Raw genomic sequence first — 26507 nt, 5'->3', positions numbered from 1 at the left:
GTGCAATCTGGACTAACCATGGTGAATCATTGATAAAGAGCAAACAGAAGCTCTTACAACAGTTGGGAAAGTTTAATCATCTCAACAGCAAACATCAACTGGAACACGGAGTTCAAAAATAAATTGTGGGTTCATTGAAAGCAATGAAACACTTGAGATTTGAATCATGTGATTGTGTTCAGAATGACCACAGCGCTTTGAAACAAGCAAATAAATAGAAAAATTATCAGACCATACACCATATCTATTTGACTGCAATTGCAGAGAGGAAGAGGTCGCTTTGGACATTTAGCTTCTCCCGCAGAGTTCATATATGTTTGTTTGCTTAGATTTATTTGTTTGCGTGTGATGATCTGTCTTTTGAACCGCTCCATTCATTTTATGAACTGGAATGATGGATAATTCATCAATTTTTGTATTTATTTATTTTTTAAATCTGTTTAGCTCAAATGTGACTGCAGAAAACTTTGTTTCGTGTCCACTTTCGCCATTAAACTACATGTAAAGTCGTAAACTACTAATCCTGTACTAATCATGAACGTTTCTTTCAGAGCAATCTCGTGACCGCGCCCGCAAACAATGACGTATTACGCATGCGCCCCACAGCGCCGGCACTTTCAAATTGTTTGGATTAGCATCGTCGATGATTAGCATTAATACGTCACCTGAAAGTATCCCCAGACCTGAAAACCACGAAAGCCGTCAACGTGCTTTTCGACTGCTTTTCCAATGCTCAAATCCGAACAGTGATGAACAAAACGAGCTACAATGGAGGAGGTAAGAGAACGTTTTTTTTTCTCCTAATTGCTAAATTGGGCGAGTAGGCGAACTTCATGCGGTTCCTTAGTGCTGCAGTGTAGTGTTCACGTGATTTTTGTTCAAAATCAACACTCGCCACCATCACCTTATCATTACAATTATGCCCAAGATTCTATGGCAGCAGTACACAGAGACATGTCAAAATTATTTCCAGAAAATCTATTTGTAGATTTTTTTCCTCCTTATGTTTGTATAATTGAGATCAAACTTAATTAAAAGACATTTAAACGAAACATTCTGTTCTTATTTGGATTTTGAGGCAGAGTAAACTGTTCCAGAACAAGCAGCGCTATATTCCGTTCATTGTATTCGTGATGAAATACTCTTGGGGTTTGTTTTTTCAGGAGAGTCAAATCAACTTCAGAGCTTTGAGGGCCAAGTTTCAGGAGGAAGCTCTTCTGGCCCAGACCAAAACCACTCGACCAACTGTAGCGGAAAAGCCCAAGAACCTTCCTCCTGCCGGAGGCCACTGTAGTTCGGTGGTTAGTAGTATCAATATTGCCACAGAAAACAAGACAACAGTGGTTCCCAGAGTTATTTTCAGAAATGAACTGCGAGCTTCTGGTGGTAAGCGGTCAACTTCCTCTCCGGCACAAACTCCGCAGCTCTCCCTCTCTTCTCAGCCCATTAATGGAGACGGCACAACAAAAAAGCAGTCCTTCAAAGAACGGCACATGCCTCAGGTGCTTCCTGTTCTGTGTTCTAAAGAACACAGGTTTGACCCTCGAATCAAAAGAGAGTCACCACAGGAACAGGAGTTAGTGAAAGAAGTCCCACAAATAAAACCCCAAAAGAATAATTTGCTGCTTGCTTTGAAGTCTTCTAGAGTGTCGAAGTTTAGCACAGAAAGTGAAGAGGAACCCACATATGCTGAATTGACCACCAGACCTGCGAGTGCTCCTGGCGAATTGCCCTCTGTGGAAAAGCAAAACTCAGAAGATGGCGTTTCGCTCCAAGGGGACCAATTACCCGCAACGCGCCGTCTCTCCAGTCCAGATGTCTCAGTCACTCCTCCGTTACTTGAGATGAGCGTCGACTCTGACAATCGCATCATTAGCACCTTGGAGAGGGCCAAGAGGAAATTCTCCTGCCGACACATATTGATTTCCAGCAAATCCAAAAGTCTGCGTTCTCCTGACTTTGCCTCGAGCGAGAGGCCCTTCCTTTCGTCGCCCAGGAACATGGAAAATACGGAGCCTGACCTACCTCCGCTACCACCGCCACCCGTTGGACTCCCACACCTTGCTTGCATCTCTGCGCGACCGTTCTCTAAAGTCAACAACTCAGCTCGAAGTATGTCACAAACATTGTTCTGTAACTGTATGAGCTCACTTAATTGACATTTGTATTATTATGTCTTTTTTTTTTTCCCGACCTTCCAAAGAACCTGCATTTATCAAGCCGTATCGCCCGGATAAAGCTGAACGTCCTTCTGTCACGACTGACCTTCCTTCCCATTCGACTCCTCAAAAGAATCCTCTGCCTGACTTGAGGTCGCTGGGACCAAAGCCAGCGAAGCCTCGCAGACCACCATTGGTATCTCTCAGACATGACCAAAAACCAGTTCATGGTGTGTTAATGTTAACTTTTTTTCTTTTTTTTTTAAAATTCGCCTCACTCCTTTATTTTGTCTGGACACTGCTGAATGTGTTTTGTACTGCAATTTGCATTTTGCATATTTGTGGTGAGAGTGGGCATCTGCTTAAGTGCTAATATCTCTCTTCGCAGAGGTGTTAAAAGATCTCAGCCAAGAGCCAAGTAAAGGTTCAGAGTCAGAAAAGCCCACCTCCAGCGCTGTCCTGGATGCTCCCGTGTTCCCGGACTTTGAGAATCCGGAGACTGAGCCCACACAGACCGAAGCTGTTGATATTGCCGCTTTAGATCTCAAGGTTCTAGATTTGGGTGGCCTCGGCTCTCCGCCTCCTGCGCCAGCTGACCGTGGCGTCCCCGAATCCAAGACTTCACAATCTGACGCGCGTACTTCCGAAGTCGCCAGTGAAACCTCCGTTGCCCAACAGCTGAAAGTTGGCAGTCTGAGCGGAATACCTTCTCATCCAGCCAGCTTCCCCGAACCATCAAATCTGACAGATTCCATCACACGTGACCGAAGGAGCCCGAGCGAGGACGTGATCGTTCCTCCTCCTCCAACGTCTTGTGCTGATGAGGCTGAACTGGCGGCTGCCGAGTCCCGCTGTGCTCGTGATGAAACTGAGCTCCGTCTCCAAGCAGCCCCGACGAATGAGGACACTCGCACACGCGCAAGGTGAGAGTCAATGAGAGTCAAACTTCTTCTTTTTTTTTTAATAGATGTATTATATTTTTAATTGGATCGTTTGTTTCAGCGACCCAAACTATGAGTGTGACAATGTATATGAAGATGTGGAAAACATCAAGTTCTTCTTGTGCCAGAACTCGCGCAAGCAGAAAGGCAATCTGAAGAGTAAGCATACTTCCTTAATCTATCCCCCCGCCCCCCACACCTAAAAATGACCTTCTAAATGTAACCTTTTCCTTTTAGATCCATATGCTGACAACAACCTTCCTGCGGTAAATAATTTTACATCTGATTTATTGTGATGTCCTTTTAAATGAATCTTTCTTCACTTTGCTTACACCGTCTGCGCTCCTAAATAATAACCTATTGTTTTACCTCAAGAAAGAGGAGGTGTCTCTTCACATTTGGCCACGGAACCCATGGTATGAACAGTTTGGTTTTATTTGACATTCATTTTTGCCAGATGGAGCATCGCCTTTGATTATTTCTTTTTTTTTCCCCTCATTGTGCTTTTCAAACAGGGGCAGCATATCGGGAGAACACTCATCCCATAATCTTGTCCACGGGTATATTGCGCATCACTCATTCGTACTTCCATTGGAACGGATATTTTGTACTGCAAACTCCTTCCATTTGCCTTCACCTCAGTCTTCCCGGCATATGGTTCTGTTCACGCTCAACCAGTCGCGCGCGCTTGTAACTTTTAATGGAAAACAAGCCTTTTGTTGCCGCTGAACAGTCCATCTTTTTTTTTTCTCTCTCTCTCTCAGTAAGGAACGCCAAACCCCCAACACTACTGCTGACTATAAAGAACTGAAGAAGAGAGAGAAGCAGCGACTGGAGAAGGAGAAAAAGGAGCAAAAGGAGCGAGAGAAGAAGGAAAATGAAATGAAAAAGAAGTTCAAAGTAGGCCTGGATGTTATTTTGTGTCATATTTTGAAAGATGCACGTTTGTAGCATGTCAAGCGCAGAAACATCACACTATTGTAGCTCCCGTGTCACATTTTTAAAATGCTTATGCTGGCGCCCCCGATTCCCATTCTTTGGCAATGTCATCGGTGATTTGCAGATCAAACAAATGAACTGCGATTAAACAAAAAAGAGATCAATCTCAACAGCTCTGATCGCTTGCTGCAATTGCAGACTGATGAATGCGGACTGACTGGTTGGGCACTCTTGCATCATAAGAAGTAATTAAAGGAGAAGTCAACCCTCAAATTTTCTTGATAATATGTTCCATGTTCCTCCGTTAGTCCCAACACAGTATTCTCATTAATATCGCGTTTGTGGAATATGAATTAAGCGTCAAAATCCACAGATTTTTTTTTTATCACGGGGCGGGGGGAAGCCATTTTGCCACTTTCTGTCAATTGTAAATGACATCACAGTCACTAAGGGCTGAAGTAACAACCGGTTACGGCTCGCCTGTTTTCAGAAGCTTGAGCCATGATGCCAAGAAATGATGTCCAATGTTTTCTAACTGTTACCAGAGGGGGCAAAAGGCAAGAGTCTATTTAGGGTTCTATTTATTTGTTCAAGTGCACCTGGCAATTAGATGGGACTATTGGAGTGGAGGTCACAAAATCTTCAGCCATCTTTAATGCTTATAAAAAAAAAAAAAAGGGATGTGTTGCATGAAGAAACGCGAGGCTGTGCTGTGTCTCTAGGTGACGGGCGATGAGGAGCCCATGTACCACGCTAAGGTGATGGTGGCGAGCAAGGTCCGCAAGAATGACCTGCCTGTTAAAAGCGGCGACACGGTCAGCATCATCCGGACCACCAACTGCCCCAAAGGCAAATGGTTGGCCCGGGACGCGAGCCACAAATGTGAGTTGAAATGCACGGCAAATTTCAGCGGGCGCACTTTCTGTTTCGTGACGTCTTGGAGTGGCTGTGCGCTGTCCTGGCTCTCATAGACGGCTACATCTCCGTCATGAACGTGGAGCTCAATATCAAGGAGATGCTGGAACTCGGCAAAAAGGCCCAAGCGGCCGGACGTGGCGCCAACCCGGATGGGGACACGATCAGCATTGGCAGCAGGTGCATCACACCGAAGCGTCAGTGAGCATCAACGGCCGACGGTTTCAACGTCTCTTTCTTTTCCAGATCCTCAAGCCACCTTGTGGTCACGAGCAGTTGTGAGTATCACAAGCATAGGCTGGCCACAGCAAATGCTGTAGCAGGTTGATGCGGTGAAGGACATGACCAAAACCGGGCTACTAAAATAATTGTATCATTAACGACTTTACAAAACATCCATTCGACCCGCTACACAGGATATCAACAACAAAAAAAAGCGTTGGAGTGATTATGCTTGGTTGACCTAAATACCGTACTACTCCAGAGAAGTAGTCGTATAATTAACAACTGTTATTTTATCATTCGGAAGGAATTTAATACAGCAGTTGGACCGGGTGTCTCGGTTGCCACCCTGTCAAACCTCGACTGTCAACAAACACGCTGCTAATCAAAGCCATTTGTTTTCTCTCAGTCACAGACGACAGTGAGGAGTGGGCCTGCGAAGATGAGACGCTCTCAGCCTGCTACGCTAGCCAGTAAGGGGGAACGTCTCCATTTTTCTCTTATTCTAGCACAAACCACTCCTTTTGAATATACTGCCTGAATTTTAGTGACGGACAACAAAATGGTCTTGTCTCCATTTTGAGGCTTTGTCACACCGTGGCAATTTGGTTTCTGTGCAAGTTGGCTTTTGCACGAGCCACCAACTCAGGTGGGCGGAGCTGAGAACGGACCTTTTGGAAATATTCACTTTTCAATAAAACTGAACTCCTACTCGTCGGTACCAAATCCACTCTAAACAAAGCCGACAGTTTCTCCCTCATAATTGATAATGCCACTAAATCTCCTTCCCCCCAGGTGAAGAGTCTGGGTGTCATCCTTGACAGTTCACTATCCTTTCACTCCCACATCAATCACATTACCCGGTCCGCTCATTTCCACCTTCGCAATATAAACCGCCTCCGTCCCTCACTCACTCCTCACACCACTGCTATCCTTGTTCACAGTCTCGTCACTTCCCGTATTGACTACTGTAACTCACTCCTCTTCGGTGTCCATCAAAAATTCCTCCATAAACTTCAACTTGTTCAGAATTCAGCAGCCCGGATCATCACGAGAACCCCCTCCTTCCATCATATCACCCCCATCCTCCGACAGCTCCACTGGCTTCCTGTCAAACTTAGAATCAACTTCAAATGACTTCTCTATACATTCAAAGCCATCCATAACCTTGCGCCCCCCTATCTGTCAGATCTTCTTCAAATCTCCATTCCCTCTCGCTCACTCAGGTCCTCATCCTCCCTCCACCTTTTTCTACCCTCTGCCCGTCTCGGTACAATGGGGTGCAGAGCCTTCAGTCGCTCTGCCCCCAAACTCTGGAACTCACTTCCTCCCAACATTCGTAATATTGACTCTCTTTCCATATTCAAAACCCAGCTCAAAACCCACCTATTCAGACTTGCCTACCCGCCTTAAATCTTTCTTTCTTTGATTATTATTTTATCTGTGTTTTACTATTGCTCTTGGTTGTACAGTGTCCTTGAGTGTTATGAAAGGCGCTTACAAATGTGATGTATTATTATTATTATTATTATTTTCTTTTTAATATTCTGTCCGCTGTGTTTGAATACTGAAAGGATCTCATCTCGGTTTATTTAAAACAACAACAAAAAATACTTATTTTGTTTAAAAAAAAAAAGTAGCCCTCTTTTAATTGAACACAAAGCACATATTCACAGGAAGCCACAACTTATTGTGGCGTACGAATGGCAACTGGTGTAGTCACAGGTTTATTGTACCTTCTGCCATCTCACGGAAGAGCATTTTATCGTTCTACCTGTCATTGTACATTGCCCGCATAGATAGGTGAACAAATTGTCATTAATACTGGAATCATTTTTGCACAGATGAAGCGCAGTGATGATCTCACAAGGCCCCCCCCCCCCCCCCCCGGTTGTGGATCACTGATGTTGATTGTACAAAAAAATGAAATCAAATCCTGTGCACGATACTATGGACAACTTTGATGAACCTCACTGCAAAACAAGTCAAACTGCTATTGAAAACTGCTGTTTTTCTTCATCCTTGCAGCATTCCCCATAAAACCACCTCATTGGCTGAAGCATGTGAGTACATTCGATACCGGCTCTTTTGAAGTTTCACACAAGACGGTCAAGTCGTTCCCTTCAAGTCATCTTTCAAAAGTCAATGCCAGCTCTGCTTGTGTTCGCTGTCCGTAGTGATGTAGCGGAAATGCATTTTGGATTTGGGCGTTCTTCATTCCATCTGTCTTGTCTCTCTGTCCTTTGCTTTTGCGGCTTCGGCACCGAGCCCGTCCTTCCTGACATGTGCCTCCCCTCTGTCCTCTGGTGTGTGTCACTTTGACAGCAGATGACCTTGCGAGCAACCAGCACACATTGAGTCATGCCAACGTTGAGGATCTGCACACTCAGTAAGTCCAATGCGCACAATATGAATGCAGATACTCGAGAAAGAGTGAACAGACATGTCACTTTGGCCGCTTGGTGTCATTTAAATTATTTTCCGTGTATTACTTTGTAGACTTTAAAAAAAAAAAAAATCCTGCAGCAGGTAATGTCGTTAGAAATGGGTGTATAATATGTTTGTCATGTTATAGTGGAACCTTAAAAGTCTTTTTTTTTTTTAATTTTATTTTTTTAATTTGGACAAATTCCTAATTGGACCAAAAATGATGAATATCTATCCACAAGGTAATGTAAAGAGCAGTCAGTTCAGCGTCAACATATGCCATTTGTACCTTTTTGGCAATGTTTAGTATGTTTTATGATTTATTTATTGAGTAACTCTTGGAAATATTACTTTTCAAGGAAAAGACATGAAGCCCTGCAGAAGCTTGCCATCTTCTTTGAACAAAGCAAAGATGAATTTGGTGATGTTCCTGATAGCGGGGCTCCAACTCCGACAAAGTACGTTCATTATGTTTTTATTTTTGGTGAAAATTATCCACATGCTTTTTATCCGTATATTACAATGTGTACTCATCGACAATTTTCTCCCCCGCCTCCTCTCCTATTCTGTCTGGATCCCTAGCCCTGACCCTCCAAGTAAGTGTTTTCATGGCTCCAACTGTTGTCACCACGAACGTCAAGCTCACTGATAGTAGAGGCCACAAAGCAATCACATTGAAGTACAGTCTCCAAGACTGTTTGCAGGTTACCTGTGGGACCATGTCGCTGAAAATCTGTGAGACTTTTTTTTTTCTTTCATACCAGGCTTCTTGTGTGCTGTTGAAGAGCCCCCTTATCCGTGAGTATTGATTGTATGCTGTTTGTGTTTTTTTATTTGGCATACTCATATAATGACCAAGACTGACTTCACTTGTTGTTCCGGATGACAGTGAACAAGAAGTGGACTTCTCAGAGCTGGGACTCCTTCCTCCTCCGCCTTTATATGCTGACACAGATTGAGTTGAAGCATCTGGTCGAATTAGAAACTGGACACTTACTTGAGTAACTAATGTGCACGAAAAACTGAAAAAAAAATGGGGGAAAAAAAGGCCATCCCTGGCCAATTAAAATATGCATCCTGAACAAAACTTTTTTTTTTCTTCTCGCACGAGCTAAGTTGTACGTGTGTGTTTTCACTTTGTTTGATGATGCATACCACATCTGGATCACATCGTTTCTTTTGTGTGTTATTCAACACTGTTGTTGCACAATACAAATCTCACCGCTCCTCACATGCAGAAGATGAAGCATGACTTTTTTTTTCCCACCCCTACAAATGTTTTCCATTTGTGTTTTGTTTCTGGTTTAAGTATAATAGTGTAACACCCTTGTACGTATTTTAAAGGATGACAGTCGCTAAGGCTCTTCGGTCGCTTTATTCCCACAAGCGGTAACAGAACTTTATTCAACTGCCGCGATTGGCCACAAGTCACACCACCACAGTTTTACAACGGCCAGCACAAGAACATGATTGAATTTTGCAAAATCTGATGCAATCCTGCCTTTCCCAAATTAATAATATTCAGTTTTGATTGATTCTATCAGAGAGGTATTATTTAGTAAACTTACTTATTATTGTGGCGGTGTAGAACTGCATTATGTTGAAAGCTGTTTCTAATATTTTGGTTACTTTTAACAAGAGACGCAAGTTCTGTTCATGTGGGGCGCAGCTGCACTGTACATTCAGATTATGGAACAAATCATTACATTAATATCGCCTCTCATTCCATTATATTTTGTAAGATAACAAGGTTGCCTGTGCGTTTATAGGTTCACTGACGGGGACAATTATATATGTGGACTACCGTCGCTCGCTTTTTTTTTTCTCTCAGAACACATTGTTTAAATTGAAGCTTTTGGGTATACAAAGTATGGAATCAATTATGAGAGAGGCTCTTCTGGATTCCCCCCTGGGGGTGGGGGGGGGGGGGGGGCGCGCCTCATCAGATGTATTAATGGAGATGGGATGGGCCTGGAGGAGTGGCTCCTTTCCCTCGGTGGGCAGTTCACTTTCCAAGACTCTCGCTGCTACCCCGAAAGAAAGAAACGAGGCAAGGAGGATGATCTAGTACCCGGCGGAGGCGATCGGGGTTGTTCGAACTCTAGCGCCAACTTGTTAGGCATTAGACTCTTCCTCTTCAGGGGGGGGGGAAAAAAACCCAATACGACAAAGTGCATTCCCATTGCTTTGCAGAACGAATCGAGTCTTTAAATGCAACGCTGCTTGATTTATGAGAAAAGTATGGCAGCCGAGACGAAGAACGGCGGGACTTCTCTGAGCAACTGCAAAGACCACAGCAGGAGAAAGTTACTGGTCGGAGTGGACCTCTTCTGCCTCTTTTTAGGTAAGACCGAACTGGATCCGTTTCACCTTTTGGAATGTCTTTAATCCGAAGAAACGCAGCTGCTTGATCCGTTCTCAACGGAACGCTCAGTTTCTAACCGCAAAGTTGTAAGACCTGTTTATGACTGCCACCGCATGAGAGATGCCCTGTAGCAGTGGTTTATTCATTTCCATTTGATTTCCGAGTCAATTTTATTACGTCAAAATAATACCGTAAATGTGTTGTTTCGTTGCATGAACGTTCTCATTTTAGGCGCGGGCAGTTGCAGGTAACTGCAGTTTCTTACCTGCCCGTCCACAAATCTGACGTGAACCGCCTTTGCAAAATTGAAAACATTGTTTATCTCAATGGATATATATTTTTTCAACCTCTTTAATTGATCATGTTGATTTCAAAAAGTGAGTGCCTTCCAAATGTCGAAATCGTGTTTTCAGAGGATTGATATCACTGGATCCATCACCTCAACGTCACGTGTAATTACAGCAAAGCCTCCGGTTTAAGCACAATAAATCCTCCCCTTTATGGGACGTGTTTCTTTCCGAAAGCGCCAAGAAACGGTGAAACACTAATTGGTGACGCTCGTTACATTTCTTTGTGCTCCACACACCTCAACCGGACCTCCGCTTTTACTCGGGGTAGTTTCCAGAATGTCTTGCATTCCTCAAGGCAGGAATTCTCTTGATGTGCACATCTGGCATTATATGTCTTGGTGTGTAGTGGTGGGGTAATGAAGGGAAATGGTGAATGGGTCAGCCCTGTGTGTGTGTGTGTGTGTGTGTGTGTGTTGGCTGGAATGTTTCTCTGCACCGGTTATGATCTCAAGCAGCTGCAAACACAGACTTAAGGTTGTCATTGTGGCCAAAGCACTTATGTTGACTCTACAGTCCTCGTAAAGGTGTGTGCCTCCTCGCGGCCTACGCTTTATCTATTTTTACTCGTTTAATTTCTGACCTCGTGTCACCACATGTTTTGAATTTAATGTTCTGCATAGCAGTGATTTTTCGACTGGAGGGTAGTGGACTGCTCGTCAAAAAGAAATTGTTGTAGGAAGGAATAGGAATAGGAAGAGTTGTAATGTACAGATTGATGCCAGTTGAGAACATCCTTTTGTTTTGGTCCGGGGTGCAACATATTTGACAAGAGGATAAAATTGGTAATAGGCCCGCTTGGGAAAACCACCGTGCAGCTCTGGTTAAAACAATATCGTGATAGATTTGCAGCACAAACAATCTTGGTCTGTCTCCAGGGAGCGTAAATCCCCATGATTTGTGCAGTGAGCGTACCTCCCCACGGAGAGGCTTGTCAACAAACCAGCCGTTTTTGTTTTTTTTTTTCTGGCGAGACATGTGGTTTAAAGGGCCGCAACCACAGGGAGGAAATAGTGGGCCAGAACTAGTAATCACCACTCCTTCAAATCTCACACTCTGATTGGAGTTCAAGGATCACTGCGCTGAAAGGAGATCACCCACTTATGCACACTGGCCATCAGTAGAGATGTTCTTTTTAATTACATTGGAGTTTCCCTTACACGATAACTTTTTGTAAATGTGTCATTTATAAGCCAAAGCAAAGTTCCGCTAAATCTTAAAACTGGCAAATATTTTGAATACCAAATTGATCATTTGACTTTTAGACCCATGTTTTAAGAGAGGTGGGGGGTGGGGGGGTCATTCATGCTAATTTCTTGCAAAACCTAGCGAGATGCTAATGCTAATGAAAGCCTTCTGCCGGCGGTGACATATTAAAATGCTGACATCCACGTCAATTCTTCAACGTCGATGACAATGCGTCGTGCGTGACTGGTAAAAATGAATGTCGAGGCGGTAATCTGTCTATATGTATTTTCTTAAAATGATAAAAGTAATTTTTTTTATCACGTGGGAAAAATATGCCACTCCCCTACCAGAACATTTATACACAGAGGGTGATCGATTTGCCTATTTTTCTTGTTTAAATATGTGAATATAAACAAGTGTTCGAAAAAAAATGCCATTGATTCTGGAACGGATTAATAGCATTTTCATTCTTGTCAATGGGGAAAGATGATGTGAGATCATTTCGCGTCTTCAACTTGGTCCCACACTTGCAGCATCCATCAAAGCTGTTTTTTCTTACATTGGAATGATAGGATTGAGTTGCTCAAGGCGCGGCGTTTGGAATTAAGAGTTGGAAAATGTGTTTGAAAATACATGTTTTTGCATCTTGATAAAGAAAGACTATACTCGGTGTCAATCGAATGCAAATAAATCGGGCTTTTCGTGTGGCACAGAGGAACTGGGAGCTACGTAAGTTGCAGTGTTGGACAGACAGGGAGCAGGTTGTGTGGGCCACACAGAGTAAAAATTCCGTGTGTGTGTGTGTGTACCACAGCTGCCTCAGACATGTACACATTTCTGCTCCAGACAGTGAGGAATCCCTTAGCATGGAAAATGTGTGTCTGTTTATTTTCATAGTTACACCTCTTGGGATTTTGGCGAATCCTGCAAAATATGTACGGCACGGGACAAACAGGAAAGTGTGAGAAACAGTGTCCAGATTTTCAGGAGAACATTCTCCCTCATGTATTTCCATCAAATTCATGTTGGGAAGAAAATAATTCAAATGACACTTGATGTTAAGAGTAGACCAGACAACGTGGGTTTATTTGGCTTGTCTGCGCTAATGCAAAGAACCTGCTCGCTGACGCTTGTTGTTCCTGGCAGGATGAGGAGAGCCCACCACCTAGAAACCCTCTCACCCTTGGCTCTTAGGAGTGGGAAGGGGGGTGGGGGGGGGGGGGGAATCCCAAGTTGCTGCATTCACTGCTGATGTTGCACTGTTTAGACGGATGGAGCGTTTGCAGGGTTGAGAAAAATCCCCAGATGAGTGTCTGGAAAACAGGGACTGACACGGTCTTGGTGTGATTGGGTTTCGAGCGCCTGACCCCTTTTTTTTTTTTTGCGTCGTTTAAAAGCTTTCGGCGACAGCCCATGACATCATCCAGCTGTTGGACTCCTCTGTGACAGTACCTTAAGTTTGTGTTTCGGGCTTCCCGTGTCTTGCATCTAGCTGTACCTCTCCCCAGCATTTTTTTTTTGTGCCTGCATTTAGCGGGAGACTCATGAGGAGGCCAAGAGGTCGCGAAAACAGATATTTGGTTGCAATGGGATGAAACATCTGAGGTTGAGTACGCGTGTATATTTGTACAGTTCCTGTTGTTCCAAAGCGCAAGTTGACTTGGTCGAGGATGCTTGAAGGTTCTTGCCGAATTTGTTTGAGGAATGCGAACGCAAACAAAACCGTTAATCATATAAATCGTGCTGAATGTGAAGGGAAGGTCAGTGCTGCGCGGTTCCCATCATCAGCCCGGTCTGTAACACAATACGCAAGCCAGCTGGACACTCAAAGGCCGGTCGGCTCTGTGTGTGTGTGTGTGGGGGGGGGGGGGGGGGGGGGTTGAGAGTTACGGGGCGCCGAAACTCAATTGTATATTTGGGTTGGGTTTGACAGAATCATGCCCCCGCCTCCCCACTTCAGCCACGAGCGGAGCTGACCTCTCCACCTGAGTGCTTTTAACCTTCTCAGATGCAGACGGAGCGAGGATGTGTGGAGCACAATGAATTATTCAAAAAGGGACTTGAAAGCGCCAGCGTCGACTTGAAGAGCGCTTTGAAGCCATTCGAAAAGTCTTTTCCAAATTCTCATCTGCGCCACGAAAAGCCCCCTTGGGGAAAAGTCCTCCGTCGGGTTTCAAAATCGCTCCACGGCTGCCTTTCGCTAACTTGAAGGGGGGGTTGGGGGGGGAATAAATCGCCGTCCAATTCCCAAGTGCTCTGTTTGTTTTCACACGATAATTGAGATATCGCTTGGCGACTTAAGCTCGCAAGAGACACCAAATGAAGTAGACACTCCACGGGCGTCCTTAAAGTGGACGTTTTCAGGAGCTTTTGAAAGTATCTGCAGGAGAGTGAAGGGGTGTTTCTCTCTGGTCATTGAGCAGCAGGAGGTTTTCTTTCTTTTTTTTGTATTTTCATGTCAGCCTGAGCTCAGCCGCACCATGATTGATGTCGGGATTTCCTTTGTCCGACATGATAAATGTTGAAAATGGGATCTACTTACCATACACCATTTCCCCCCGCCCCCTCCATGTGTTCTTTATAACGCTTCCCTGCACCGTTCTGTTCCTGCGAGTCTGTATTTTAACGATGTTCTGATGCAGCTGTCCACTGTGTCGTTTTGTCCAACTACGCAGTGATGCTTGTCGCTGTGTTTTTGCACAAATCACCCTTGCCGCCTTACCAGAGAGGATTCTTCTGCAATGACAACGGCATCAGTCTTCACTATAAGAGCAGCACAGTGTCCAACACGGTGCTCACGGCGGTGGGGGTCACTGTGCCTGTGGTCTCAGTAAGTTGTGTTGTGGTGCGGCAAGGGGGTGGCGGGAGAACACGCATCGGGACGCGCTCAGTTCAAAAGTCGGCTCGTCTCGCCTCGTTAAAGTCACAATTGATCAAACGCACGCCGGTGATCTTCCCGACACCGACACGATCCGCTTCCCCGGACCTTTTCAATGGAGTCCCCGAATTTGTTTTCATTTCCATTTAACTCATTCACTCCCAAAGACGTTTTTAAACGTCTTTTCAGACTTGGTCCAGAATTGGCTGGTACTGAATGAGTTAATGTTCACGGCATCATTAGTCAATGAAGTGTAAACGTATATTTTTTTTAACATATATCACTACTACGAACACAAATAAAGCAAAGAAGAAGCAACAGGCCACCCTTAAGGTACTCACTGGCTTGTCATGAGAAATGTCGAGGTCTCAACTAATTGACAACATGCATTTCAGTGGGATGTCATTTTCCTGAATATGTCCAGTCCACATCATGCAAAAGGTTTCAGTCAGTATGTAAATCAGCACTTCCATGAGAGTATCGCAGCTGTCTTCAGGCAGTAGGCAGGGGGGGTTGCCAGCCAATCGCAAGGCACACAGAGACAACAACCATTTGCGCGCCCCATCACACCGCGGGACAATTTCGAGGGCTCCATTAGCCTGCCGTGCACGTTTTGGAACGTGGGAGGAAACCGGAATACCCAGAGAAAACCCCACGCAGGCCCGGGGAGAACATGCAAACTCCACACAGGGAGCCCGGGATCCATTCCGACCCCGACCTCTGCAAGATGCAAATTGACTGCAGCTGTTTTATCATCAAAAACAACAACAATGAGAAGAAAAATAAAAGTCCAGGTTCCCGCTCAAAAGCAACATTCCGAATTCATCCGAACAGAGATTTGTAGATTGGCCACAAAATGGATTGAGTTCGTCCAGACGCTGTTCTTTCGTTGCCTCCTGCTTGCACCTATGACCTCTCGAATGTGCATATCATTAACCCAGCTCCTCCATCTCTCTCTTTCTCCCCCCCCACCCCCCTTTCACCGATCCCCTTTGACCCCCACCCCTGCCTCCCCCCCACCCCACCCTGCTTTCTCCATGTTTCCGCTCACCGCATCTTCACAATAGCCGGCCTGCCTTTCTTGGTCATTGAGACCAGCGCTGTTCAGCCTTACCGCCGAGGGTTTTACTGCGATGATGAGGCCATCAAGTACCCGGCCAAAAATGGAGACACCATTAGCGATGGTGTGCTTAGCGCCGCTGGCATTCTTATCACCATCCTCTCTGTAAGTCCCCCCCCCCCTCCTCACTCACTAATGCCATTATCACCGTCATCTCTCGGCCACCCTCACTGCTACTAGCAGCACCTACTGACAATTGTTTTTGTTTTTATTGCATTTCTGTGTTTGAAGTTGTTTGTCTTGATGTTGAAATGCTCTGATCTGAAAACCTGTCGTGGGAAACGCGGCGCAGTAGGCACAGTCGCAGCACGTTTGAGGTCGGGAGAAAAGCTAGCAGCTGGAAATATGGGCCGGTACAGCATGGACATCGCAATGAATTTGTGTTATTTTTGAGTAACATGATAATCCTCAACATCTTTTCAGCTTTTATATACATTGTCGATTTAAATGCGGTTCCCAAATCCCGTACAACGGGGCCGTCTTACAATGATTACACTCTAAAAAGTATTTTATAAAGCGTGTATTCCTTTACAATAAGTGTGTGTGTGGGGGGGTGAATATAAGTTGGGGATACTCGAGTGAGTTTATTTATTTATCTCATAAAAGAACCACAAAGGGCTTGAGGAGCCCGCAGTTGACAAATGTCAACGACATCCCTTGGTTGAGACCTCCCACCCATGAAAAAGCAAAAACTCAGAAAAAACCCTTTCTAGGGGGAAGAAAAACAGGGAAGAAACCACAGATGAAGGGATCCCCCTTCCAAGATGACCGGACTGCAGTTGGGAGCCGAGTGGGCAACGTTGATCACATGATCTGATGCCGCACAATATTAACTCATCGCTGCCGGCCGGGGTCAGAGCAGCCAACTCTGTGGAGCAATCTTCTAGCATTTTTTTCAAAACCTGCAGAAAATCAGAATCTATGACTCCATGTACACTAAAACAAAGATAGACTCTTCTTTCCCCAGAGGGAAAAGTTTGATTCTACCTCTTTTTGTCAAGTGGCTTTTTCACATGGGAGGAGAAGTGGCAGCAAAATAGCCCAGAATCCAGATCCAAGGGTGGGAGGCAGATGTACGGGATTAGCTGCGCACGAGATTCGGCTGTTCACAAAAACAAAACGGGGTTTATAATTGTCTTTACAACCTCAAATGTCTACCTTATAAGCTACAAAATGCTTCAGGTGCGCCTCACACTCAGTGACTCACTGAACAAACACTCAGCGGAAGTCCACCGTTTTTGATAACTGCTTCATCAACGGTACAACTCGCACGGGGTTGACCAAGGCCAGCCTAACATTCACTTTCTGTAAAAAGCAAGTCTGACCTTTTTTTCTTTTCCTCTGCTTTTCCATTTGAAATGGAAGGCGCCATCTTCCCAGTGCATTTGTGTTTTGCCCCGATTTTGAGCGATCCCCTCATTTCTAAACACACAGTAGGTGGCTGGTGGCAGATTAGACGACTTCGACTACAACCACAGAGTGAGAGGCAGTTCAGGGCATATGTAATTATGGTTGATGCAATCGTTGTTCAGTTGACTCCAGTAATTGTCGGCCTGGAACTGCGGCAAACACCCCAATCGAGCATGCGAATGAGCCGATCGCTGATTTTCTCCATCCGAACATCGTGTAACTTTTTTATCCAACATTTGAGTGTGCTCTGACCTTCCTTTGTGTTAGCCAAGCCAGGAAGTCAGTTGTCGTATTCACTTGAGATGGCAAGAGGCCACATCCTTCACAAATGTACAGTATGCGTGTCATTTTTCGAAGGAAAAGAAAAAAAAACCCACCCAAAACACCACCGTTTTTGTTTGAGAAGTTCAGGACCTTTTAGATAAGACCGAAATGAGCACCTCGCCCCGGCGATTGTCTTCGCGGTTTCAGCGGCGCGTTCATTCTCAACCTAAAAGGTCGACCCGTCGCCCGTTCCCATCGCCCGGCCCCAAAGGCTTGAATGGTGGAAATATCGATTCTCCCGAAGGGCTTTCCCTTGGCAAAGTGTTTCCCAGAGTGAGGCTTATTTCTGCGCCCTCGTCAAGAATGTGGGACAAAACCTCGATACGAACACAAAAACACTCCGACGTGCCTCGTGAAACCAGAGACGTGAAAAACAATCGGTGGCCCCCGATGTGCGCCTGCCGGAGTCTCTCCTTCCAAAATCCGAGCCGTTGCCGAGCTCAGCATTTCTGATGATTAGAAGCAGCGGTGGCTCTCCCGCCCCCTCCCATCTTTCCCTCCCACTCCACCGCTCATTCCTCCTTCGACTTCCTTCCTTACTCCCATTTGTTTGTGTATTTTATTTTCCCCCTCACTCCACTTTTCACAGTCTTCCGTCGCTATCGTTTGTACCTCTAATCTCACGTCCACAACATCGCGCCGAGTCTCCTTGAACTTTTCACTCGTGTGACTGAAGGACAACGCCGTCGGGCTTGAGGATTATTAGTGAGCGTGAACAGAACAGCAGCCCCCCCCCCCACACACACACACCGCCAAGTCCATCTAACATGGCTATAGTCAGTCCCAGACACGGGTTTATTTTCATCCGTTTTAATGTTAGAGGAATGCCCCGCCCACCGCGTTGTCAACCTGTTTTTTCATGTTTAAAATTGCTGGATTTAATAACGCATCCACATTGAAAGTTTCCCATTTTCAGACCTCTACAGAGAAATACAGTTGCATTCTAGATGTTATAATATATATAAATATATATAAATGACAGTGGAACGCCAAGATGGAACATAAGTCTTAATCCGGGACAGTTTTACCCTTAGAGGAACCTTAAAAGTGGTTCCTTTTTCTGGTACAATTCCATACCGTAGCTCTGAAAATAGTCGAAGAATCCTTTCTGCATTTGCTCAGAACCTGCCCACGACATATTAGCATCCGGTGTCAAAAGTAAAATACGAAAAAAAAGGGAGTGAGATTCCGAGTGCAGCGATTCCGTTTGATGAGGTCAGTGATGAGATTTGGATGCTCGATGGCCACAAATAATAAGAAATGTTGACGTGTGCCATCAGATCGTCATCGGGGAAAGCTACAGGATCTACTTCCTCAACGAGGGCTCCAAGTCATTTGTGGGCAATCCCTACATTTCCGCCCTGTACAAGCAGGTGGGCGTGTTTGTCTTTGGCTGCGCCATCAGCCAGTCGTTCACCGACATCGCCAAAGTGTCGGTGGGCCGCCTGCGCCCCCATTTCCTTGACGTGTGCAAGCCCGACTTTACCACTATCAACTGCTCCTTGGGCTACATCACCGACTACCAGTGTCAAGGCCCCGAGAGCAGAGTCCAGGAGGCCAGGTATCATCGCCATCACCGACAATCACCACGCGCGTACCTCCGAGGTGCCGCAATCGCCATTTTGACCGATCGCCATTTTTCTCCTCAGGAAATCTTTCTTCTCCGGACACGCTTCCTTTTCCATGTACACCATGCTTTATCTCGTGGTGAGTTGCATTTCTGTGTTCGCAAACCTCTAAATTGATGTTAAATAGGCAGTCGTCATCCCGCCGTGGCCTGGCGTCCCGCCAACAACTCCTCTGGGGTTTTTTTTTCCGAGCGCGTGGCATGTTCTTTAAAACCGCGTCAAACGTTCAAAACCAACGAGTCTTCAATTGTGTCCTTTCACCAGTTTTACCTGCAGTCTCGTTTCACCTGGCACGGCGCCCGGCTGCTCCGGCCACTGACCCAGTTCACCCTCATCATGATGTCCTTCTACACCGGCCTGTCCCGTGTCTCCGATCACAAGCATCACCCCACTGACGTCCTGGCTGGTTTCATCCAGGGTGCCCTGGTGGCCTACTGCATTGTGAGTAGCCCGCCGACAAGGCGGTCGCGTCGAGCTATATGTTAGCAGTACCGTGGAGCCCCGCTATTCTCCGGGGTTAGGGATCGGAACAGTCTGCGATGAGTGAAAATCAACGAAGATGGGTGGATGGATTGCCCGTATCCGATTTTTTTTTTCTTCTCAATTCTGATTTTCTTTTCAAATCCGCCCTGAGACACTTTCCTATGTGGTCCTACATTGAATACATATCCGATTTTTTTGCAATGTCTTGGAAACTCAATATGCACTTTGCGCGGGTCGGGGGCAGAACGGGGGGAGAAAAATGGACAAATTGTCCGTGAACTGCAAAGTTGCTTTTCGTAACAGCGTCGGCTGTATATTTGACTTTAATTTCATCCCTCTTGAAATATGAAGCATAAGATAGACATTGGTGGTGATCGTCGTAATTCCGTCATGCAAACGGTTCACTTAGCTAAAGCTGATTTCTGCACAACGGTGTGGATGCACGATAAAGATGAAAGCAAAATCATGTGGTTTATTCTTTTGCTCCCCAGGTGTTCTTTGTATCCGATTTGTTCAAGGGCAAAGGGAGACGTTCCGCCTTATCTGTGACTCCCGTGAAGAAAGATCTCGTCCCTCCAGTGGACATCCGAGAGAGGAGTAATCACCTTATCATGGCATAGCGCGCGCTGCAAACCGGCCATTTAAAAATCACTACGACAGACACCGGCCCCACAAACTGGGACCGAATGAACTCCAACTGTGTGGAGAAAGCAGACATTGAAGACATCGCGGAAGATTTCCCTGAGATGAGAAAAGGCTGCGGGGGGAACCCCCCGGCCCCAAACCAAGCGTGATGTCCTTTCTTAACGGAAACATGCGCGTGTTTGCCGGGTCCCACAACCAAATTCCATGTTGCCAGAGAGAGGACGGATCGGCCTCCTTCTTTCTGAAAGACGTCAAGTCGTGGGCCCCCTCCTCCCTCTGTCAAGGCTGTTCCACGAGCACGGGTGAGGAAAAACAGCCGCATCCAGCGTGCGGGCAATTATCCTGCCACTCACTCACTCACCGTGTGGCCGATTCAAATTTGAAAACAAATTCCTTGTGTTCAGGAAGGATGTTGCATTACCTTTTTTCTTTCTTCTTTTTTTAAATGTGTCGTCAATATACAAACTGTAAAGGAATGTTTTGATTTCTAGCACTATTTTAGCTCAACTCATTAACGGCCATTACCACTTGAATGACCTGAAGTGAAGCTTTTGGAAAGCTTCGTAAGCATTTCGCGTCGTCGTCGCTTGTAATGTTGGATCAAAAGTGCGCGTGAGTCGCAGTCGGCGGAAAGCGTGTGCGGGGAGGAGAGGCACATGTGAGTGAGATGGGGGCCTCGTTCTGCTGGCTAGGACGAGTCCCCCACTGAGCCATTTCATGAAATGACTGTCTGTTACATGTACCAGACGTGTGTGTGTGTGTGAATGAGAGAATGTGAATGTTGGGTGGACATGCTTCCCTGTCTCCAGATGGCGTCTATATGTCTTTTTTTTTTTGCGTTTACAGCCCGCCAATGTGCCTCTCTGTCGAGCCAGAGACGGAACGCCTGCTCGCGGAGACGTAGCACCGTGGAAAACAAGCGTCACATATGCCGCGCCGCCTACTTAACGGTCGCTAACTCAAGTGACGATTCGCATCGCCGACAAATCCTGTGACAACTTACTGTATTTTACGCGGGCGTCGAAACAGCCGCCCGCCAGACGGGGGCCCCGCTTAGAACAGGAACCAAAGCACAACTTCACAAAACGGTAACATCGCGGAAGAACTTTCTTCGGGATTTGGCACATTGTAAAACACCTCGTGAAACTTTCTCCAGTCACGATGAGTTTCCGCTCGCTTCCTGGATTAATTGTCGGATTGGCTTTTTACACGTTGAAGCGGGTTTTCCTGCTATTTTTAATGATTATTATTTGTTTTTGTATCGAAAATAATACTCTGAACCACTGACTGAAAGCTTCATCTTATCTGGCACGTGGCGAGATAAGATGATTGTTTATAAAGTGTAGACGGCATCGGACGTGTACGTACAGTCCATCACTCTACGTTTGTATCCGAAGTGAATGTGTGCCGCTGGTGGAAACGCCCGCTGGGACTTTGCGTCTACACCTGTGTAAAAATGTTTGACATGCTGCTTGAGGAGGTTAAACGTCACGCCGAAGCCAGCTTCAGTGCATTTCTGTGTAAAGTGCCTTTACAGTATTTTTTATATCGCTCGTAAAAGTGTCTTGAATAAAATTCACGAAGATGACGCCCTGTTTTCATTATTTCTAACGCAGGATGCCATCGGAGGCGGAAAGAGAAAGTGTTTGTTTTTGTTTTTGCAGCGATTCAGTTGCGAAGCCAATTTAAGCGTGATGGAGAGATGAGGGCGTGGGCCGATGCTCGACTTCCACGCTCGGCTTCCTGCGGGGGAAATAGTGCACATTCCAGACTGTAAACCTTCTCCCCAACGGCCCTCTGGAATAATACGGACAGCGTAGCTACGGCGGAGCGGCCGTGCGCATTTTCTTATGAGACGACAGGACTTGGGAACGCGTGCCACGCACAGTACGCGTCTTCAGGTTCTAACAGGGGTCTCGTGTGCCCGCACGACGACGCGGCTTTTCAAACCCCGCACGTTCATGTGACGTGCCGAGTCGACCGATCCCTCCTGCGCGTTACTCTGAAGCAGATTAGTGTTGATCGGTTGAATAAGCCGCAAAGTGTGTTTGGTGTGCTGCGGCTTAACCTACTTGAGGTGAAAGATGACTTGTGTCCGAGGACCATCGCATGTTAGCATGGCCTCTGTTGTTGTTGTTTTTTTATTTCTTAAATTCCTCGCATTGTTCTGCAAACGACCACAGCCTGACATGCCGGTGAACCGCTTCTTAGCAGTCAGCCGTCATCGGGGCAAGATTTCCTCAACGATATCTCCAGATGTAATTGGCGGTGAACTCCTCTGCGTGCGAGCTCGATTTTAACCAGTTGATGGTGCGTGCAGTCTTCGGCTTTTGCGCATATTCACCTGCACCCGATTTTCCTTTGGCCATGCGTCGAGGCTTTGCTTGATCTTAAATGCTTCCAACTCTATTAACAGGAACCTTTTCATGCGGTTGGAGGGGGGAAGGGGGAACTGTTGTTGTGTTGCCACCAGTTTAAAGCCTCTTAATTATCCAGTGCGATTTTCTCCTGAACTTCTCTACACTCAAGTATGCGTTGTGAGCAATTAATGAACTATTTGAATTTTCCCCATCTAACAAAGTCATTGGATTTGAATCTGTTTGTTTGGGGGGGGGTTTCCCCAGAAATGATCAGATTGTGTCTGCAACTCACTTTGGATCGGTGAAATAACTCAACCTGCTGAAAGTTTTGCCCAATCTGCTCTTGGAGTCAACTCGAAACCCGTCATGAGGTTTAATGTCACGCGACATGGCTGGCAGACATGACGAGGTCATTTGTTCTCTCGCCGACAGATGGATGGATGGGCGGCTCGATGGACGCTGAAAGGAAGTCGGGCGCGCCCGCCCGATGCGCTTACTGATAGGCGACCTCATTACAGCTCCGCTGGGCTTTGTTTTCCTCCCTCACAGAGCACCACGATGACGGCTGGCTTCCATTGAGAGCTTTACTCTTAAACCGTGCCAAGCTCTGGCACTTTTTTCGAGGTTCTTTTTAATCCATCACGCTTCGGGATTTGCAACCTGAGTACTTCACTACATCATACCGAGGGGCCCGTTTGTAGTGTCCTCAGACAATGCAAACATTTTGCAATGGGGAAAATCACACAAATGAAGAGAAATGTCATCAAATGTTCATTTCATGAAATTTTGATGATTTTGTCCCAGTTTAGTCACAAATTAGAGCGGAGGCTGGGCCTGTTTAATCCAACCCGAGACCGTCGTACTGTTGTATGAACGGCAACGGGTGGATGAGCGTTGTGCTTTCATTGCCAAAGAGCATTTCCTTGTTCTGCCTGTCACGATATGCTGCCAATGTAGATGGATGGACAAAGACACATTCTCTAGCTTTATGCTGCCGTGCATCTACAATCATTTAAAAAAAAAAAAAGTCTTGTTAAAATAGAACTGCCTGGCCATCCCCCCAAGACATTAATTCTGCCCCTTGTGCGCTATCTTGTTCTCTTCATCCTCCTTTGTGTCAGCAGAATGTAAACATTCCGCGGGAGGCCAAATCTCTTCCACCACAAGCAGATTTGGGCACACACTGCGCTTAAGGTTCGGATTGTTTATGCGGCAACATGTTATTGACTCTTTTGACGCTGTCCCGTAAGCCCACCCGGGTTTAATTGTGCCATTGTCAACGCCAGATTGCAGCAATGTTGACCGCCCTTTGTATGCAAAGTTAATTTTTTTTTTTCCCAGTGTCTTTTCATTTTTCGCTCACTGCATTCGTAGACCCCCGAGGACAAGAGAGGAGCCTCAAGCAGTCAAGAAATGAGAGACATGTTCCAAACTAGGCCACATAAATATTTAATCTAATTTCACAGTGCTCTTTCTTAATTTGGGAAGCTCTCGAGCACGTCATATTGGGTTACACGTTTAGCCTCAGCATGCTCCCAGAATAAAATCCCTTCCAGATTCCACAATTTTCACCTGCACCCGATTTTCCTTTGGCCATGCGTCGAGGCTTTGCTTGATCTTAAATGCTTCCAACTCTATTAACAGGAACCTTTTCATGCGGTTGGAGGGGGGAAGGGGGAACTGTTGTTGTGTTGCCACCAGTTTAAAGCCTCTTAATTATCCAGTGCGATTTTCTCCTGAACTTCTCTACACTCAAGTATGCGTTGTGAGCAATTAATGAACTATTTGAATTTTCCCCATCTAACAAAGTCATTGGATTTGAATCTGTTTGTTTGGGGGGGGGTTTCCCCAGAAATGATCAGATTGTGTCTGCAACTCACTTTGGATCGGTGAAATAACTCAACCTGCTGAAAGTTTTGCCCAATCTGCTCTTGGAGATGATGTGGTGCTGTTGGCTCCTTCAAACGGGGCTCTCCAACTCTCACTGGAGCGTTTCGCAGCCGAGTGTGAAGCGGTTGGGATGAAAATCAGCACCTCCAAATCTGAAACCATGGTCCTCAGTCGGAAAAGGGTGGAGTGCCCCCTCCGGGTCGGGGGAGAGATCTTGCCCCAAGTGGAGGAGTTTAAGTATCTTGGGGTCTTGTTCACGAAAAAGCGGACGTTGTATCGGTCTGTCGTGGTGAAGAAGGAGCTGAGCCAAAGGGCGAAGCTCTCAATTTACCGGTCGATCTACGTTCCAACCCTCATCTATGGTCACGAGCTATGGGTCGTGACCGAAAGAACGAGATCCCGGATACAAGCGGCCGAAATGAGTTTTCTCCGCAGGGTGTCCGGGCTCTCCCTTAGAGATAAGGTGAGAAGCTCGGTCATCCGGGAGGGGCTCAGAGTCGAGCCGCTTCTCCTCCACATCGAGAGGAGCCAGATGAGGTGGCTTGGGCATCTGATTCGGATGCCTCCTGAACGCCTCCCTGGTGAGGTGTTCCGGGCATGTCCCACCGGGAGGAGACCCCGAGGAAGACCCAGGACACGCTGGAGGGACTATGTCACCCAGCTGGCCTGGGAACGCCTCGGGATCCCCCGGGGAGAGCTGGAAGAAGTAGCTAGGGAGAGGGAAGTCTGGGCTTCCCTGCTAAAGCTGTTGCCCCCGCGACCCGGCCCCGGATAAGCGGTAGAAGATGGATGGATGGATGGATGGATTCCACAAGCTTTTTTTTTTTCTCTTTAGCTCCGAATAAGTTGAAGCCAAACTTTTATTTGACACCCTCCACAAAAGGGAGAACGCTTTGTGCTTGTGACGTGTTCGTACCTCTGGTCGCACCGTCCCACATGAATGGCTCAGAAATACTCCACATTGTCGGACGCCTATTGTCTGCAGACGATAATACGGGTTTGTTTTTCTTATTGCTGTAATCTGTTTCGCACCACTTGGTCACGACCTGATATGATGCCACGCAAGCTGATACGATGCATTACACAGCAGGGTAAACTCGGATAGAAACTGATACCATCGGATACGTTACAACATGGTAGAATCGAATGGGATGCGCGATGTGATATAACGGATGAAACTAGCGGTGGTGTGCATCTGATAGCGAGCCTTTTTACTGGATATTCCACATCGTACATGTTTTTGCATTTCTCGGACCACAATTGAATTTCTCAACAAGTACTTGTTGAATCTTGACACTTGTGCACATTGAAGAAGCAATTTCTCATTTCTTTGAGCACGTTTCAAACCGTTGCTATGTCCGCACAAAGGATGACGTAAAATTGTAAAATTTGTGGCGCGAAAGCCAAGAACATCAAGTCTATAATTCCGACAGCATTGCATGTATCCCCCTCCACCCCCCACAATAAGTAAATAAATGAAATGAGTTCTGTCTTATGTTTCTGAGCGCTTATACAAGAAACGCGGTGCCCTAGTCGTGAATTTTTGCATGTTACAATTTCTTTCATAATCCATTTTACTGTTACAGTCAACCCCCCATATGGCCCAAATTTGCTCTCATGTTATTGTTGAAAGGGAAACTGCACACCCCAAGACCCTATCGCCACCCCCCCACCCCACCCCATCCCATCCGCATGATTTCCAACCCCAAAATCCCAGAGCTATTTCTCTCCTTTTTTTATTTCTCTCTCTCTCTTTCTGCTGAGGAATTTTGAACAAATTACCTCCATATGTGCTGAAAGGAGCCCCATGGGAAGAGGGCCAAAAAGAATATACTGCTGACTGAACACAAACATTGACTTCATCAAACATGGAGCTCTGATGCTCTCCGTATGATCACCCGGCACGGCGGGTCGCTCGCGGGCGGCAGCGCGGCAACATTTTTTGTCAGTCTGCCTCGTTATGGTCGCGTGGCACGTGTTTTTGAGGACAAGGCTGGAGTGAATTGGTGTTCAGCGCTTTGCTACCATCGTTCAAATAACACAGAGGCGTGTCAGGAATGTTTTGGGCCTTGGAGGGTTTTTTTTTGGAAGTTTGGATGAATGGAGTCCTCGTAAACTTGAGTCGCTGAGCCAATAGCGGTCAAACGTCTGGGCACTACGGAAAGCCGTTTGAGTGTTTCATTCAATATCCTTAATACTACCGCGACTTGCCTTCTCTTAAGCTTCTTGGTCCTCACTCGGCACACAAGTCGAGCAACTGCGTGTC

General features: G+C 46.1%; 2 protein-coding genes across 6 annotated transcripts; both read left to right on the top strand.

Annotated features, from left to right (window-relative positions):
* Window positions 1-11: 11 nt before the first annotated feature.
* LOC147195005 (uncharacterized) lies at window positions 12-8883 on the top strand. 4 transcript variants are annotated; one of them, XM_086130009.1, is made up of 19 exons: window positions 12-777; window positions 1164-2112; window positions 2204-2389; window positions 2548-3082; window positions 3162-3259; window positions 3338-3366; window positions 3476-3516; window positions 3616-3660; window positions 3865-4000; window positions 4762-4921; window positions 5011-5134; window positions 5201-5232; window positions 5592-5649; window positions 7205-7239; window positions 7505-7565; window positions 7963-8061; window positions 8186-8199; window positions 8368-8401; window positions 8493-8883. In XM_086130009.1, exons 1-19 carry the CDS (start codon window positions 769-771, stop codon window positions 8560-8562), a joined length of 2715 nt encoding a protein of 904 aa, XP_085986135.1. In that variant the 5' UTR covers window positions 12-768; the 3' UTR covers window positions 8563-8883. The 4 variants fall into 4 exon arrangements, with proteins under 4 accessions (XP_085986135.1, XP_085986134.1, XP_085986133.1 ...); XM_086130008.1 differs by having other exon boundaries at window positions 7502-7565; XM_086130007.1 differs by having other exon boundaries at window positions 5586-5649; window positions 8493-8882.
* Window positions 8884-9627: 744 nt separating this feature from the next.
* On the top strand, window positions 9628-21579 carry LOC147195004 (phospholipid phosphatase 3-like). Of its 2 annotated transcripts, none has more exons than XM_086129175.1 (6): window positions 9628-9947; window positions 15449-15606; window positions 18516-18796; window positions 18885-18942; window positions 19128-19304; window positions 19838-21579. In XM_086129175.1, the coding sequence occupies exons 1-6, from the start codon at window positions 9815-9817 to the stop codon at window positions 19964-19966; spliced, it is 936 nt and encodes a 311-aa protein (XP_085985301.1). In that variant the 5' UTR covers window positions 9628-9814; the 3' UTR covers window positions 19967-21579. The 2 variants fall into 2 exon arrangements, with proteins under 2 accessions (XP_085985301.1, XP_085985302.1); XM_086129176.1 differs by lacking the exon at window positions 15449-15606 and adding an exon at window positions 14179-14333.
* The last annotated feature ends 4928 nt before the right edge of the window (window positions 21580-26507 follow it).

Source organism: Hippocampus guttulatus, chromosome 14, assembly GCF_054856545.1.
Source record: "Hippocampus guttulatus isolate MCC_2025c chromosome 14, RoL_Hgut_1.0, whole genome shotgun sequence".
NCBI lineage: Eukaryota > Metazoa > Chordata > Actinopteri > Syngnathiformes > Syngnathidae > Hippocampus > Hippocampus guttulatus.
Note: the sequence above shows the minus strand (reverse complement) of the source record. Positions and strands in the feature narration are given on the sequence as shown.

Bases quoted from the DNA above. Each gene is read 5' to 3' on its own strand.
- LOC147195005 (XM_086130006.1), top strand. The intron at 3,367-3,475 runs GTAAATAATTTT...TTTTACCTCAAG, and splicing joins CTGACAACAACCTTCCTGCG to AAAGAGGAGGTGTCTCTTCA. The intron at 8,402-8,492 runs GTGAGTATTGAT...TCCGGATGACAG, and splicing joins GTTGAAGAGCCCCCTTATCC to TGAACAAGAAGTGGACTTCT.
- LOC147195004 (XM_086129175.1), top strand. From the start codon at position 9,815: ATGCAACGCTGCTTGATTTATGAGAAAAGTATGGCAGCCGAGACGAAG. The intron at 15,607-18,515 runs GTAAGTCCCCCC...GTGTGCCATCAG, and splicing joins TTCTTATCACCATCCTCTCT to ATCGTCATCGGGGAAAGCTA. The intron at 19,305-19,837 runs GTGAGTAGCCCG...TTTGCTCCCCAG, and splicing joins CCCTGGTGGCCTACTGCATT to GTGTTCTTTGTATCCGATTT.